Below are 15,095 nucleotides of genomic sequence, written 5' to 3' on the forward strand. Positions count from 1 at the left end.
CGGAGCCAGCCTGATGCGTAAAAAGAGAGCGCTGATAAGCAGCTGGTTTATCAGACCATCGCAAACGGCCGAGCCAGATTAGCAGGGTCCCGTGGAGGCAGCGCGTCACGGGTACTTTTTGCGGTGTGCCGTTCAGAGAGCCTTGGCCAGGGGGTGTTTCGCGCCAGCTCGGTTCCAACCCCTGCTTGCTTTCGGGCGAGTCCGAGCGGTCGCGGTTACCTCCGCAGAGCCGAGGCCTCGCACTGCTGGTTTTGGGGGGGGGGGGGGGGGTTGTTAACATGTGAGGAGGTGGCAAGTCTTCCAGTGGCTTCACAGGGGTGGTTGGCATTGCTCAGACTAGGAGACACCGGGAAGGCGGCAGAAGCCAAGGCACCTTGCGGCTCGGCGCGGGCGGCAGAGGTGCTACGGCGGTTAAACAAGGCGGCCTCGGCGCACAGCGGCGCTGCAGAAGTTGAGGCGTTAGGATTTCACCTCAGCCCCAAGCTCTGCCCCCGGCGGGGGGTGTGTGGGGGGGAGTCCGCCGGCGCCCCGCTCCCGCTCACACCCCGCCCCGGGCGGTCAGTAGGCGCCCGGCGCGGCGCGGCGGGGGAGAGGCCGCGGGGGCGGCACGGCCGCGGGGCGGCGCCGCCATTTTAGGCGCCCTGCCCGCCGCGCCGGCAGCGCCCAGGTAGGGCCGCGGCGGGGGGCGGGGCGGGGTCCGGGCGCGGGGGGCGCCGTTATTGCCGTTGGCCCCGTCAGCGGTGTCGCACGTCTCGTCCCGTCCCGTCCCCAGTTCCCGGCTCCTCGGTGGGCCGGGAAGGGAGCCAGGCGGGAGGGTTTGGCTAGGTGGGATTCGTGCTAAAAATGGGGGGGGGTCGTATTAGCCGGCTCTTTAATTCAGAGCCTGGGACCGGCGGTTTGAAATCAGAGTCCGAGCAAGCTTTAGACCGGCAGGCTCTCAAATCCGGCATTCATTAGGGTTAAAAAAACCCCAAACCCCCCAACATCAGCTCTTAGCAGGCAGGCAGTGAGTAGGAAAGGGCAGACGTTGGGGGCTGTTTCCTTTCAGCAGCCTCAGCTCTGCCTCGTTCCTGGCGAAGCGACCCCCTCTGCACCCTGGCGAAGCAGAAGCCCGTTCAGCGACGACAGCCTGCGCTCGCAGGCAGCCGAAGCGAGCGCTCGAGACACGCGCGAGCCGCTTCGTTTCTCGGGCGGCTAGCTCTAAAACTGCGCCGGCGTGCCTAAATATACCTCGTTTTTGACCCTGCTAGTTGAGTGGACAGGAACATCCAGGTAGCGTCCTTACCTGATAATTCTGATTTCTCCTCTCACGTCACATCTTTGGTGTCAGGGTTTCCGGTGTGACCGGCAAAGCTCCAGCCTCCTCTACAGCGTTACTCTCTGTATGGACAGTGCTAGTCCAAGTCCCTGACATAAGCTGTAATCCTGGGCACCACACGAATTACATGTAAGACAAAGGAAAAAAAACCCCTGTCTGAATGACCCTCTTGTTAATTTGGTAGGATCGTCCGAGTTTGATGTCTTCAACAAAACTTGCATGGCATCATTGTCAAAATGATGCGAAAACCTTAGAGTTTATTATAAACTGGTTGGGGCTGGTCAATGGGAACAAAATGAAGAATCCTAGAATAGCGCATCTTCTACCTCAAGGCAAGATTCCTATGGCCTAATGTCCTATTTGGGCTGTTCTTAAAGACTTCCATCTTCGCCTGTGATCCTTTGAAATATTTCTGCTCCTGGCCCAGTCCGTGAGCATTTCACATCTGAGAGGTATTGAACCACTGATCTCCAGCACAACTCCCCTAAATCAGTGCTGTTGAGATCAGTGACAAACTTTACCCAGATCCAGGCTCTGATGCTCAAAGTGTTTCTCAAATCACATCTCCCAGACTGCAGGCAGGATTCACGCACAGCTGCTGCCGATCTGTTTAGCCCAAAACACCCTGTGTTTTCATCTGTTACTGCTGGGTTGCAATAGGTAACACTCCATTAAAACACCTGTGTCTGAAGTGGCCTTGAGGTCACGTTGATTCAAACGGGATTAACTCATGTTTGTTCAGCTACTGTTTACTTTGGTAATTCCTATGCCCATGCTTTAGAGGGTGACAGCCTTTGCCAGGTATTTTACCACCTGTGCACAGGCGGATGCTTGAATTATATTTTTAATCCCTGCAAATGACACACGGATGCAAGACCGAGTTCACCCAGTTCACTACTGAAAATCCAAAGGCAGAAGGCTGTTCCTGTGCAAAAATTTAGTTCCTGGTGGGACCCTCGCCGCTAGCTTTTTGTAGGCAAGTGTCCTGGTTTCCCTTCATACTGAGGCGCTACTCGGTAAACAGAAGTTGGGGAATTCACTACCTTTCAAAGGCAAGCTGGAAACAGAATAGGAACTGCTCAGTGTTGCTCGTGGTAGTAAAACAAATGTTTTCTAATCCTTCATGACTGTAGCTTTCCAATTGCAACTGATGTCAGAGCATCGTTTTCCGTGAAAGTTAACCAACAGACGTTGAAGGACCCTTTTCTTTAAGCAAGGCTGTTGGAGTCGTTCTGGTTGCCTCTGCATGAGATATGGTCATGCGGTAACATAATTAAGTAGTCATATTAATAGTAAGACCCATAACGATGCCTGACGGGTCATGTACAGAAATAGCTGCTGCATTGTACCCCGCTCTTCCCCGTCCTGCTTGTTCTGCTCTGGCGTGACCAAGATGATAAGAGGTCTTTATAAAACTGCCAAGAAGCTGAAGAGAGAAGGAATGTGATCACAGACCTAAGAAATCTCATGACTTGGAGATGACTGCAGAGAGGTGGAGGGAGAGACAGAGGCACCCGTGAGTCTGCAGCACAGGCTTCCTCCGGGTCAGCAGCAAATGCTCCCTGCTGCCTTGTTTGTCGGAGCTGGGCTGCTTTCGCTCTGCTGCCCTGAATGAGGGCCTTGTGTCTGCTTCACCCCTGGCTTGGAGATGGTCTTGAGGAGGTGCCACTCCTGGTTTGACTCTCTCTGGCTTTTGGAAGCTCCTGCACCTTGGCCGGGTGCCTGGGCTGTCCCTACGCTGGGAGCAAGGACGCCCGTTGGAGTCATCCATGGCCTGAGGAGGAAAGCTGGCGTAGGCAGGGGTGTAAATCAGCATATCCCCCCTGAGCAGTGTTAGAGCGAGCCGGAGGCTGACTTGTTGTTACATCTGGCTTTTTTGACTTGTGATATTAGTGTCAGTGTGACTGTGCTTCTGTTTCTTTTTTCTTTTTCTTTTACATGACTTTATAAGATTTGGGGGCCTTTATGCATGCTTGTAAGAGGAAGAAGTGACAGGGGAAACCGCTGTGGTCAGGCAGATTTAATTTTCTTTCTCAAAGCGGAGGCTGTGCTCACTGGAAGCTGGCAATTGCTGCAAAATTCAACAAACTGCTTTGCAACGGGAAAAAGAAAATCTTTCTTTGCTGATTTATATACTGTTGTTTGGGGGAGAGGGGGGCTGCAGTTTCCCTGAAGGAAGGCACCTCCAGGGAAAATGCAATACTTGCAATTTATTCTGTGGGCGTTGCGACTGGTCATGAGACGTTGGCCGGTGCCCGCCACCCCCTTATCTGCTCGCCCTCGTATTCGGGACGGGTGCAAACCCAGGCGTTTGAGCTCTTGGCATAATTGTGCTAAAAGGTCCTCAAACAGGGTCTCCTTGTGATGTTAATTAGTATCTGTTGACCCGCTCTGCTGTTTGGATGCAGTGAGGCGCACTGGCTCTCAGATGCGCTTATATAAGGAGCTGCTCAACTCGTGTCTCGCTCCTGCCAATAAACTAATTGCTTTTGGTGGGATCGCGTCTCTGCTGGCAGAGGAGCGAGAAATCAATTTGTGACTTCCAGCGCAGATCGCACGTTCCCTTCCCACGTCTAACTCAAAGTTATATCTACAATAATTACTTTTTCAGCACAAGATTTGTCCAAGGTTGGATTCAAAGTCCTTTTCTGGCTCTGTTCGTAGAGGTTAGTCTAATCCTTTCGTTTCAAGGGAGTTACCGGGGTGGATAATTCTCTGCACCACGTGGACAAAATGCAGCGGCCGAGTGGCACAACGCCTTCCCGCCTGGCAGGAAGGGTGGCTGGTGGTGACCGGGAGACGAGTCCCAGCAGACTGAACTGTCTCTGCCTGGCAGAATGCTTTTATCTTCAGCGCTGCTCTCTTGCTCTTTGTTTAGGTGCCTGTCAGGGGAAAAAAAAATGGGTGAATGTTGGTATTTTCTCTGATAAAGACAAGAAACGGATTTCTTTTCCCATCCAAGTTCCCAGGGAGTCCTGCTTGGTGGCACAGGGAGTGTTTTACAGAAAGAGAGAACAGCAAATACAGTAATGAGGGCAGCTTTGGTAATTGAATTATTTCGATTTCAATATATTCCTTCTGGTATAGGATGCATTCCAGCATTTTTGATTTTTTTTTTAATCTTGTCAAACCATCTTTTCTTGGTAACTCTAAATCAGGGCAAGTCTGTCCTGTTTGCTGCAGGAAAAGCTCAGCTTCCCAAGTCAGCAGTGCCCCTTCCGTGAGAGCGCTTGGAAGCGCGTGGGGCTGATATCTGGGAGGGTGACGCTGGTGGTGGCATCAGCCCCCTCCCAAGCACCATGGCCTGCCTTGGGGGGGGGCGGGAGGGGGGTCAGCGTGTTTTAAGGTCGATTGGAGTTGCACACCCCTTTTAAAAGCAGGCAGCTAGCCTGCAAATAAATGCTTCGTTTGAGCAAAGCCAGGCAGACAAGGTCTGGAGTTGCCTGCAGCTCTGCCAGCAGGACCTGGGGGAAGGCAGGGCAGCTTTCCTGTCTGGCAGGGAGTATCCGCAGCTGATAAGCCCCGGCCAGTCCTGCCGCCTGCCTCCCAGGGCGGGCTCTCTCGGCAGACCGGCCGCTGCGTTTTGAGGAGCTCGCTCGCCCACCGAGAGCCCTGAATGAGCCAGGTTGCATGGACAGCCTCGGAGGGGGAGCCGGCCTCTCCCCCTCTCCCGGTGCCTGGTCTCTCCTAGGGTAGGCGAGGAACGGGGCGGACTCGGGTCAGCAGTGCCGCCTCCTGCACGGCCCTGCCTGAGACGCGGCTGCTTTTGTCGTTTAGACTCGGCGACGCAAGATGGGAAGGAAGCTGGATCTTTCCAAGCTGACTGATGAAGAGGCCAAGCATGTTTGGGAAGTCGTTCAACGGGACTTTGATCTGCGGAAGAAAGAGGAAGAGCGGCTGGAGTGAGTATCTTCTCCGTGGGTTTTGCAAGGTTCGGCGACTTGCTGAAGGAAGCCGTGGCCGTAGATCCCTGCATCCCCCCCTGCTGAGTAGGGGGACGTAGAAATAAAAGAAAAGATTGAAGCCGAAGGCAAGGAGGAACAGCCAGGACCCGACTGTGACGCACGCGTAGTGATTAATAGGTTGTCAGCTGCAAGGTGATGCCTTCCTGCTGCAGAGGTGCAAGGTGGCATTCTTCCGAGGGGTGTGAGCATTGACGCAGATCCCTGTAGCGCGGGCAGCTCATGTGTCTTAAGTATCCGCTGAGGAAGTGCCCTTGGCTGGCGTCGGGTTCGATGCTTGCGTGGATTGCACAGGGAGAGCTTACTTGAGAGCAAGCGATCAGATTTGGCTCCGTCGCCTTTGCTTTATTTAATGGTTCTCACGCGTTCAGTACAGGAGGGTGGTGTTCAGTGGTCTGGTGGGTCCTGGGAGTCCACAGACGCCTTCTGGAGGTTCCTTGGAAGATAACTGAGAGGAGTAAACCTGTTGTCAATAGGCTTAAGTGCACTATGTGGGGGTCTATGCCATTCCTGGAAAATTTTAGGGATCTGCAAATTGGGCAAAGATTGAAAATCACTGGAACAGCAAATTAAGATATCGTCTAAGTTCTTGTACATAGGACGCTTGACAAAAGCGCTGGTTAAAAAAATGATCAGTTGAAATTTGAGTGTGAGAAGATTCCCTGGCCTTGTTAGTCGTTACCTTGAACTCAGAATTTCTTGGATTTATTTTAAGCAGCTGCAGCATCCCTGTTCAGCCTGCTTAGGGTTTGGCTAAGTTTTCACTGTTATCTGAACGTGATAGCCGGTGCTCCAAGGCCACTTTTGGGCAGTGCTAACCCCACTTAGCTCTGAATTTTGCGAGCCGGCCAGATGGCTCAGCTCTTCTCCAGGGCCTGAGAGCTCCTTGATTCCTTTCTGTTGGATCAGAGAGGAGTGATACGGGATGGTGTGGGTGAGGGTCATGCTCCTTCGATGTTCACTTGGGATATCTGCATCTGAGCAGGGTCTAAACTCAGTCAGTGAAGCAGAAGAGGTGACAGACACTTAAAGTTCAGTCCCAATGCAAAAAGGTGTGGTTATCTATTTTCTGGTGAGTTTGTTAAACGTGATAAATACCTGATGCTGGCTTCAGGCCAGCTGTTTTGGTATGCAGCGTGTTGATTTAGAAGAGAACTGCATCCTCTTATACTTTGTTTACAGGATTAGCAGTTTGCTGCTAAAGAAGGAATTAGGTTTGAAAAAATCGCTTTTCATGACATGCAAGACTGCGCAGGAGCCTCTCGGTCTTCTGCAATTTGCTGCGTAATTTGATGATGGCTGGTGGGAAAACAGCTTCTTCTGTTGCAAAGGGGGGTTCAAAACACCAAGCTGTAGTGGGCTTCCTCGTGTTTCTGGTCGAAGCGGGCGACAGAAGCTCACGGGTGATCTGGCAGCAGGCCAAAATTCCTGGGCAACCAGCTTGCACTGACAGGGATGCCAGGCTGGGCCGTCTCATCCGTCGTCTGCCCAGAGCACCTGGTCCAGCCCAGGCCAGGGAGAGCCGATGGGGAACCAGTACGCCATCAGCCGCAAAAAGTTCTCGGACACAAATTTTTGAATCTCCTGATTAACTTTTGCCTAAGAAAAACCACCCTGTGTGGGCGGCAGAGATAATTCAGTGTCATCGTCTGTTGCCTTCCTCTGCTGGTAGCTCTGAAGCGCAGGACGGAGATCAGACAAGGGTGTTTTAAAAAATATATGGTTACCTGGAAAGGCTAGGTGTCTCCCTTATGATGGCCCTGAGCTTTACCTGGAGGAGAAAGGTGGGAGCAGACATTGCCGTGCCCTGCGGCACAGAAGCAGGCGATGCTGATCCCTTGCCTACGTGACCTTGGTGCCAGCCGGGCTTGTGTAAGCCCGCTCCGATGCCCACGAGGCTCCCGAAGTGAGTGCCGGGGTGTAGGGTGCAGAACCTGGCTTTCCAATTTTGTTTTGCAGTCTGGCCAGGCGCGAGCCGGCTCGGTGCTGCCGAGCTCGGGGGCACGCCTGGAATGCTGCAGCCTCCGAAATGTCCTGTTCTACCACATTAATTGCTTTCCACCCCCGGAGGGTTTACATTAACTCTGTGGTGCCTGCCGCTGCTGAAGCTGATAGGGTAGAGCAGAGATCTGGGTAAGCTCTAGAGAAGAGCATAAAGAAAGGCGCTGCTTGTGTGCAAGGTTTTGGGGTTTTCCAAAACAACTGGCTTTGCAAATGAAAGCCAAAGGCAGGAGGAAGTTTGGATCCAAAGTCAGTGTTAGGGAAAGGAGCCTATTTTGTCTGAGCGTCCCCGAGGTCGCAGGCAGGATAAACACTCCTGTTTGTCCAGTCGGCACGGGTAGGAGGCGATTCACGTGAGCGAGGTTTATTCTGTGCATACAGGCAAGTATATCTCGACCTCTCCTTCCCGCACAGGCGCTTGGAGCGCTGGCCGCTTCCGGTGTGGTGCGCACGCCGTTGGCTACCTGCGTTCCCGGGCCTGAGGCTGTTCGTGGGGCTCCTCAGCTGAGCCTGAAACTTGTGCAGCTGCCTCGGCCCTAGCTCAGGGCCTACGTCGGATATTTATACAGCGCCTGGCACCGGCTGCCAGACAAGTCCCCCGGGCTGGGAGAGGCTGCCGCGCTCGCCCATGCCAGACAGGGAGATGTGCGAGCAGTTTTCTGCCTGCAACAAGTTGGGACACGATGTGACAGGCCTTTATTATGGGGGGACCTGCGGGCACACGTCCTCCCTCTGTGCTCTGACCATCTCCATTTGTTTTGTCTTTCCCTAGGCCTGTCCCAACACGCAAGCCTTGGAGGAGCAGCCACCCCTCCTTGGTCTTTTTCCTCCCTTTCTGCTTCCCCTCTGTGCTGTCTTTTTTTGCAAAAAGCTCTTCATCAGAATTGGGCAAAAGCTTCAGCTGGCCAGATACCGCATTGCCATGCGAGCAAAGTGCTTCGCCTGAGAAGTTAAACAATGTCCGGGTTTTAAACTGGTTTGGCTGAGACTTGTCCTTCCTTCGACAACTCTCGTTGGCAAGGCAGGGGGGTGAAGGGCTCTGACCAGCTCGGAAAAGGAGAAAAAGCAGTTCAGCGAAAGATCGGATCCTGCTGGACGCAGCCTGAGCGTAGAGCAGAAAAGGACCTCTGGGCGCAACCCAGAGCTTTGGGATAGCACCTGAAAGCCATGGCCAGGTAGGCCCTTCCTACAAAGCCGTAGATCAATATTCAAAGGCCAGCAGCGTCCCGAAGAAATCTGCTTCCTCCTCTTTGTTTGTGTTTTAATCCTCTGGCTTGGGTGCTGCTCTTTTGCTAGTGTTAAGATCAGGGCACTGATTTAGGTACCTGCAGCGCCTGTTTAAAAAACAAAAACAAAGGCAAGTGTAAACAGGCCTGTTTCCTTGACTCATGTGGTTAGAAGGTGGCTTGTAAAGCTAGCACGGTCTGCACCTTTGTGGGGTTTCTGTTTCGGGGTTTAATAGCCAGATAGAAATTTACTGCTTGGTATTTGCACTAAATTGTCAGAAACACCGCTAGGATAGTGAATGTAAAAACACGGTGTCCGATTCAGTCTTTATGCTGATTTTCTATGTTCCAGATCCTTGGTTAATGTAAATTGATAATGCTCCAATGTAACAGCAAACACGGTCCAACGTGCTGGCGGCAAGCTGGTTATAAAAGCCTTCCCAGGAAAAAATGAGAGCTTATCCCTAATGAGCAACCCAATTTGGTTAAATGGAGATTTTCTGTTTGATTATATTCATGCCATTCGTGACAACAGACAGACAGACCGACTGCTGTGGTGGGAGTCGCGGCATCCCGCGAGTCTGTGAAGGATCCCCAGTCTGCGCGGCGGTTGTCCCAGTGTCAGCCACAGCCTGGCACAGCCTCACCGGTCTCCCCGCTCTCTGGCAGCTCGGAGGGTGCGAGAAGCAAAACCAGAAGTCTTGTGCTCCGTGCTGGGCTTGTGAAGCAGCCCTGGGACCTTCCTGTCTCTCCGACCAGTCCTTGGGGTGGTGGGAGGAGGTGCTTTAAATCAACTGAGTATTTTGTCTTCTGAGCTGGCTTTGTTAATCTAGCACTTAAGCTTTCTGTTTCTCGGTTACACCCATCTCCATTAGGAAGCGCCAGAGGAAAGTTTAGCAATGGTGTAGCTACCAGATCGGGTGCAAAGCTTGGGAAGCCACCTGATTGCTTGAGGTTTCTGGCCCAGGCTGATTTCTGTTCTGGAAAATGCAGCTTCCTTACCCTGCCTCTACAGAAAACAAGCCTTCTAGGACCTTCCCTACAAATCAAACACTGTCTTTAAACCGTAGCCCAAAAGACAAACATATCTGAGCGAGTGTGTTGCACAGAGAACAAATAGAAAGCCTTCAGGTAATGCAGCAGGTCCTTGCCTTCAACGTGGAGGTGCTTGCCAGCTCGGCAGGTTGCAATGTGCATTTTAGCTGCCCCTGGCTATTGCTGAGGGTTCAGTCTGGGGCTGAACCTGCGTGGGGACCTGCTCTAATAAGCTGGTCGGGCTAGCCCGGAAAGCCTGTTGTGAAGCAGAGCGCCAGGAGAGCGTGCTCCTTGAAAGCGCTTGCGTTAGTTGGGCGTTCACGGGTCTGGCACGAGCATCTCCTGCAGCCGCTTCCTCCAGAACACCCGAAACATCGCTGCGAGTCACTGCTGCCTTTAATAAAAACCTCTGCTGGATTTAGCACCGAAGGTCTAGATTAAAACCTGCCAGAATGGGTGGTGAAATCCCACGGTGAAGTCCCAGCAGCCCGACGCTCCGTCCAGCAAGGGTCAGTGCATGCAAGGGTTCCCTCTCTCCTTCCGGTTGTTCCAGGCTGCTGCTTCCCAGAGCCCTAGCTCATAGCCAGGCGTTTCGAATATAACCTGGTTTTCTGAACTGCGGATAGTTCTCTGGTCAGACCATTCGCTACGGTTGCTTGACACGTCCTTTTTAATCTCTGATTGCTTTTCGTTGCTAAGAATTCCAGAAAAGCTTTTAATTCCCGGCTGGACTCCAGGCTCAAAGGCCACGGTGGGTTGGGATGCGGCCAGAGGCTTTGTGAGAACAGTTGCTCTGCTGGGGTTCCTGCCATTTGTGGTCAATACCCTGCGAGGGAAATGGGACGGATTTTGGCACAGCCAAATCGCGCCTGAAATTTAGAAGCGGCAGACCCTAATGTATAGTCATTTGCTCTGAATCTGGAGCCCAGCATCACTTCTTTGCTCAGCTCTGCTTATTTAATCCGTGACATGTTACTAAATTAGATCTGCCCTACAGCTGTTTCCACAAGCTGCGGGACTCGGGACGTTCCCTGGAAAATTGTTCCCTAAAATGATTAAGTGTTATGGAGTTTGCCATGTGAGAGGTTGCAGAGCTCAGCGAGATTATCTTATGTTGGAAAAAGCACCCAGGGTGAATTAAAAAAATCACTTAGCAGAGAAATTCTGCTCATGGATACACTGATGTAAAAATTGGAGCGGTAGCACTGATTTCCTTGAGGTTGCTGCAGATTTACAACAGCGAGAGCAGGAACAGCGTTTGGGCCGGTGTTTGTCTGATAAGCGTTGTGTTCGCTGACCCCAAGGCTGCAGTCAGAGTTATTCTTGGCCCTGCTGTACCTGTATCCCTGTCTCATCCGCTGATGCATGTTCCTTTGGTTGGGATTTTTCCGCAGGGAGCTGAAATGCAAGATCGACAAGGAGAGCAGCAAGAGAGAGTTCCTGACGAATCAGTCCCACCTCAACGAAACCCACTGCGTCCACTGCCTCCAGCCCTTCAAGTTCCTGCTAAACAGCAAGCGACAATGCCTGGACTGCCGTTTCTACACCTGCAAGAACTGCAGCCGCTACAACAAAAAGGAGCAAGGCTGGGTCTGCGACCCCTGCCGCTTATCCAGGTACCGGCCGGCCGGCACGTCCCCTCGGCAGGGTATCGTGATGGAGGCGAGAGGCAGGACGGGCCTTTGGGCTGAGGCTCAAGAAACCCTGTGTTCCCGAACTCAGCATCCCCCCTAGGCTAGCTGGGAAACAGGGCCTGTTTTTGTTAAAGAAATGGGAGAGACCGTTTCCACTTTTTCCGGAAACTTTGGCAATAAAATGTGTTGGAAAACCCGGGTCATATCGGCATGTGTGGTGCATGACAGGCCCCATGCTGTGCTGCACGGATGGACCTCGCAGATTTGCAGAGAGACATCTACACCTTTCAAACCCAGCTGGTCACTGAACAGCCAGCTAAACATTTGTACACTCTCCTTCACCCACAGCAGGAAAAAAAATCTGCCCATGCCCACTCAGGTGGTGAGGAAATAAATGCTGCAGTTTTCCTGCGTCCGGTATTTGCTCCCCAGTCTGCTAAGGGCATGGGAGTCCCTGCATTAAGGGTTGATGGGTGCTGGGTGAGGGCCTGCTTGTCCAGAGTGTGGCTGCGCTGGCTCACCTGTACGTTTTCTCTCCTCTCTTCGGGCAGGATTGTGAAGATTGGGTCCCTCGAGTGGTACTACGAGCACGTGCGGTCCCGTTTCAAGCGGTTCGGAAGTGCCAAAGTGCTGCAGTCACTCTACGGCAGGTTGCAGCCAGGTGAGGAGCAGGGTTTCTCCTGGCCTGCTGCGTGTGGGTGCCGAGCAGACGCCTGTGCAGCATTGTGAACAGACCTGCCAGCGTCCAGCCAACATTAGGCTGAGGTCGGTCTGAGTCCCCATTTGGCTACGAGGCCAGAGTTTGAAGTCATCTGTCAGCGCATCTGAGGCGGTCCAGGATTTAACGCTCCCTGCAGCAAACCCCCTTCCCTGCGACTGCGGGTGCAGCCCGGCACTGAGGTTTCAGCCCTGTCGGGATGGTGTTTGCGGTGGCAGGGAGCGTTTGCGGTCCCGGTTGTCGGCAGGTGGCAGTGCTTTTCAGGTTTTAAACCTCCTCCCCTCTTCCTCTGCTCTGCCTGCGGCCAGCCGGGATTTGTGTGTGGCTAGCCGTGATTTCTGCCTTGACAGCTGCTGAGTTTCCTCAGCAGGAGACAGGCCAGCTGTAATGAAAGGGGAGCAGAGGGAAGCCTGTGGCACATGCTTTCGAGACCGCTCAAAAATCCTGGGGGGAGGAAGCGGACGTTCAAAGTGGTGTGTTCGTACTGAGAGCGTCTGTGCAGATGTTGTTGGTGGAAATATTTTCCCCTGTTAAGGTTTAAGATTTTGCCGCAGAATTCAGAATATTTCCCACTTAGTTTTCAAATTCTTACATCCTGAAGGCTGGAATTATGCAAGAATTGCAGCTCTTGCTTTTCTTTCTTCTGATTCTTTTGGTGGCAGAAGAGAGCTTGTGAAAATAACTCACGTTTAACCTGCAGCTCCGAAAAACAGAGTGTGGATAGAGCCAGTGCTTGGTTTTGGCTGTGAAAATCATTAGGTCATGGGAAATCTGACAAAGCTCTGGCACTGACAAAACTATATTAAAATTAGCGAGTTAGGTATCGCTATTGCTATGTTCTTTAGAGCCTTATGGGTCTTCGTTATTTCTGAGATTGATCTGATAGTGTGTAAACAAACGTATGTTCACAGTTGCTGTTAATGCAGTGTTATTTACTGGATAGCTTTTAGTTGCCGTTCAAAAAGTTGCAGTAGTGCTTTGTCTGTTGCTTTTACGAAACAACGTGGGTAAGGTAATTTTATTCCCCCGATGGAGAGCCATGGAAAAGTTTGCGCAAACAGCATCAGCGCGAGCTGATTCAGCCGGTCCGATTGTTCTTCTCTCCAGACCACTCAGTGCAGAAACACTGTAAAGAGCGTGGAGGGTAGCAGCACTGAATGTGAAATTAAAGGACTGAGGAACAGTTTATGTAGTGTTCATCTGAAAATGCATCAGACCACGCAGCAAGGACAATCCGAGAGAGAACCAAACTGAGCACGAGGATTACAGTGCTTTAGGGTCTAGAAATCTATAAATTGAGATTCTGATGTCTTCTGAAGAAAGAGAGATGATTTTGTTACTGTTACTTAATTAACACTGGTGAAATGGCTTGACCCTTGAGCAAGCAAGAATATCCTCGTGGGATGTCTCTGGTTGCAGGTAATTTGGCAGAATGATGCTGGGCCGTTGCATTTTGAGCGGCCCTATGTCATTTGCGGGCCCAGCTGTGGCTTCCCCTCCTGCCACATCCCCAGGCAGTGGTATGTGTCATTAGGCCTGGGGAAGTGGTGGCAATAAGCTCTTCAATTTTGAAAAGTCAAGTCCTGTCTCCCAGTACATGGTTTTTTTCTCTCTAAAGAGTCTTTTTGCTGATTGTGTCTTGTGATGGTTAGAGAGGGGGAACTCCAGTTAATTTTAGCTCAGAGGCTTGTTCCATGCAAGGTATGTGGAGAAAATGTATTTATTTATTTTTTTCCCCAAATTCTTCTTCTCATTTAGGTCTTCATGACAGAGTTTACAGCCTGCCAGACATTAACAGTAAGTTTATTTTTCGGACTACTGTTTAAAAGAGAATTGCAGCAGATGGCTTCAAATCCAAGACAGGTTCTCAATGCCTTTTGCTTTTCACGCCCTCTGGCCATGGGGCGCACTAGACCTGAGGGTGGTCCCCGAGGTGCAGGCACATGGTGGCTCCTGCCGTGGTCGCTTCCCCGTCTGTGAGGAGCAGAGCTTGAAGGCGAAGCAATGAGAGCCCATCCAAGCTTCTGCAAGATCAAGTGCTACCCGTAGATATCTGTGCTGCTGCCTAGGAGCTGCACCCCAAAAAGCCCCTAGCTTACAGGCCTTAGGCTGTGGCGTCACTGCGTGCCAGCCTCAGCAGTGGGGCTGGCATAGGAATCTGCTGCCCATTTTCCGTGCTTCATCCCCTTCTTTTTAGTTATGTGACCTGCTGGCCACCGTGTGGTGTGCGGAGGGGGATCGGGGGAGGAGCGATACTCCTAATCCAGCCCTTTTCAACCCACACAAGCAGCACAACCTCACCTACAGGTGCATTGGTGTGCCCAAGGGGAAAACTGCCAGGAAGGGGGTGCTGGAGTCTCCCATGCACGCCATGACGTTGTCTTCCTCCAGGTGAATACCAGCTCCCTGCCAGTGGTGGGACTGGGGATGACAGTGACAACGAAGATGATGCCCTTCGTGGAGCCGAAGCAGAGTGCTACAGCAGAGTGAGCGTTTCCGTCTGTGGCCTGTTCTGCCCGCCTCTGTGCCCTCAGCTGCTTCTGGCCTTCCTTGGGTGGTGGTGGCTTTCTGTGCCTTGTTCAAAATCAGGGCCTTCCCTCTGTTTTCGTTCTCTGTGATAAACCCCACTTCAGATTGTGTAGAAACAGCCAAGTCAATAAAACTCCAGATATTTGCCCTCTGGGAAAGAAAAAAAAAAAAAAAAAGGACCTGTTCCTGACACTCAGGAAGTCCTTAATAAATATGCAAGTCCCAGCTCCTACCCATACCCACCTCTTTTTTATTCAAAGAACAGATACTTGATAAGACAGCAAAGCACAGGCCTGGGTCTTGGAAGACCTGGCTTTTGCCCTTAGCTCTGAGCGAGTGTCTGCGGTATGATCTTGAGCATTTTGCTTCTCTGGGCCTCTCTTTCCCACTCCTTAACCTGGGAGCTACAGTAAAACCCACCCTTTATAAAGGGCTCCCAGGTAAAAAGATCTATGCATGCGGTAGGGGTTATTATTAAATGTGAAAGAGGACTTCTTAACTATGTCCATTTCATGTCTTTAAAGATCAGCTTTTAACCGATTCATGAGTGTATCAGTTTATCTCCTGGGTTGTTCTGGGACTGTGTGCGTAGATTGAAATGCAAATTAAGAAGTCCTGATATGAAGTGTGTTTATCCTTGCAGTGTGTGTGAAATCTGCCTGTGTGTTTGAA

General features: G+C 51.8%; 1 protein-coding gene across 7 annotated transcripts in view; it reads left to right on the top strand.

The window, feature by feature from the left end:
* The first annotated feature begins 4,897 nt into the window (after nt 1-4,897).
* MLPH (melanophilin) overlaps nt 4,898-15,095 on the top strand; it is a 33,307-nt gene continuing 23,109 nt past the window's right edge. For all 7 annotated transcript variants that reach the window (XM_067298707.1, XM_067298710.1, XM_067298708.1 and 4 more), the window contains exons 1-5: nt 4,898-5,220; nt 10,937-11,158; nt 11,728-11,837; nt 13,653-13,691; nt 14,286-14,380. In XM_067298707.1, the coding sequence (XP_067154808.1) occupies nt 5,111-5,220; nt 10,937-11,158; nt 11,728-11,837; nt 13,653-13,691; nt 14,286-14,380 (576 nt within the window). In that variant the 5' untranslated portion in view covers nt 4,898-5,110. The remainder of the gene's footprint in view (nt 5,221-10,936; nt 11,159-11,727; nt 11,838-13,652; nt 13,692-14,285; nt 14,381-15,095) is intronic.

Source organism: Apteryx mantelli, chromosome 6, assembly GCF_036417845.1.
Source record: "Apteryx mantelli isolate bAptMan1 chromosome 6, bAptMan1.hap1, whole genome shotgun sequence".
Classification (NCBI taxonomy): domain Eukaryota; kingdom Metazoa; phylum Chordata; class Aves; order Apterygiformes; family Apterygidae; genus Apteryx; species Apteryx mantelli.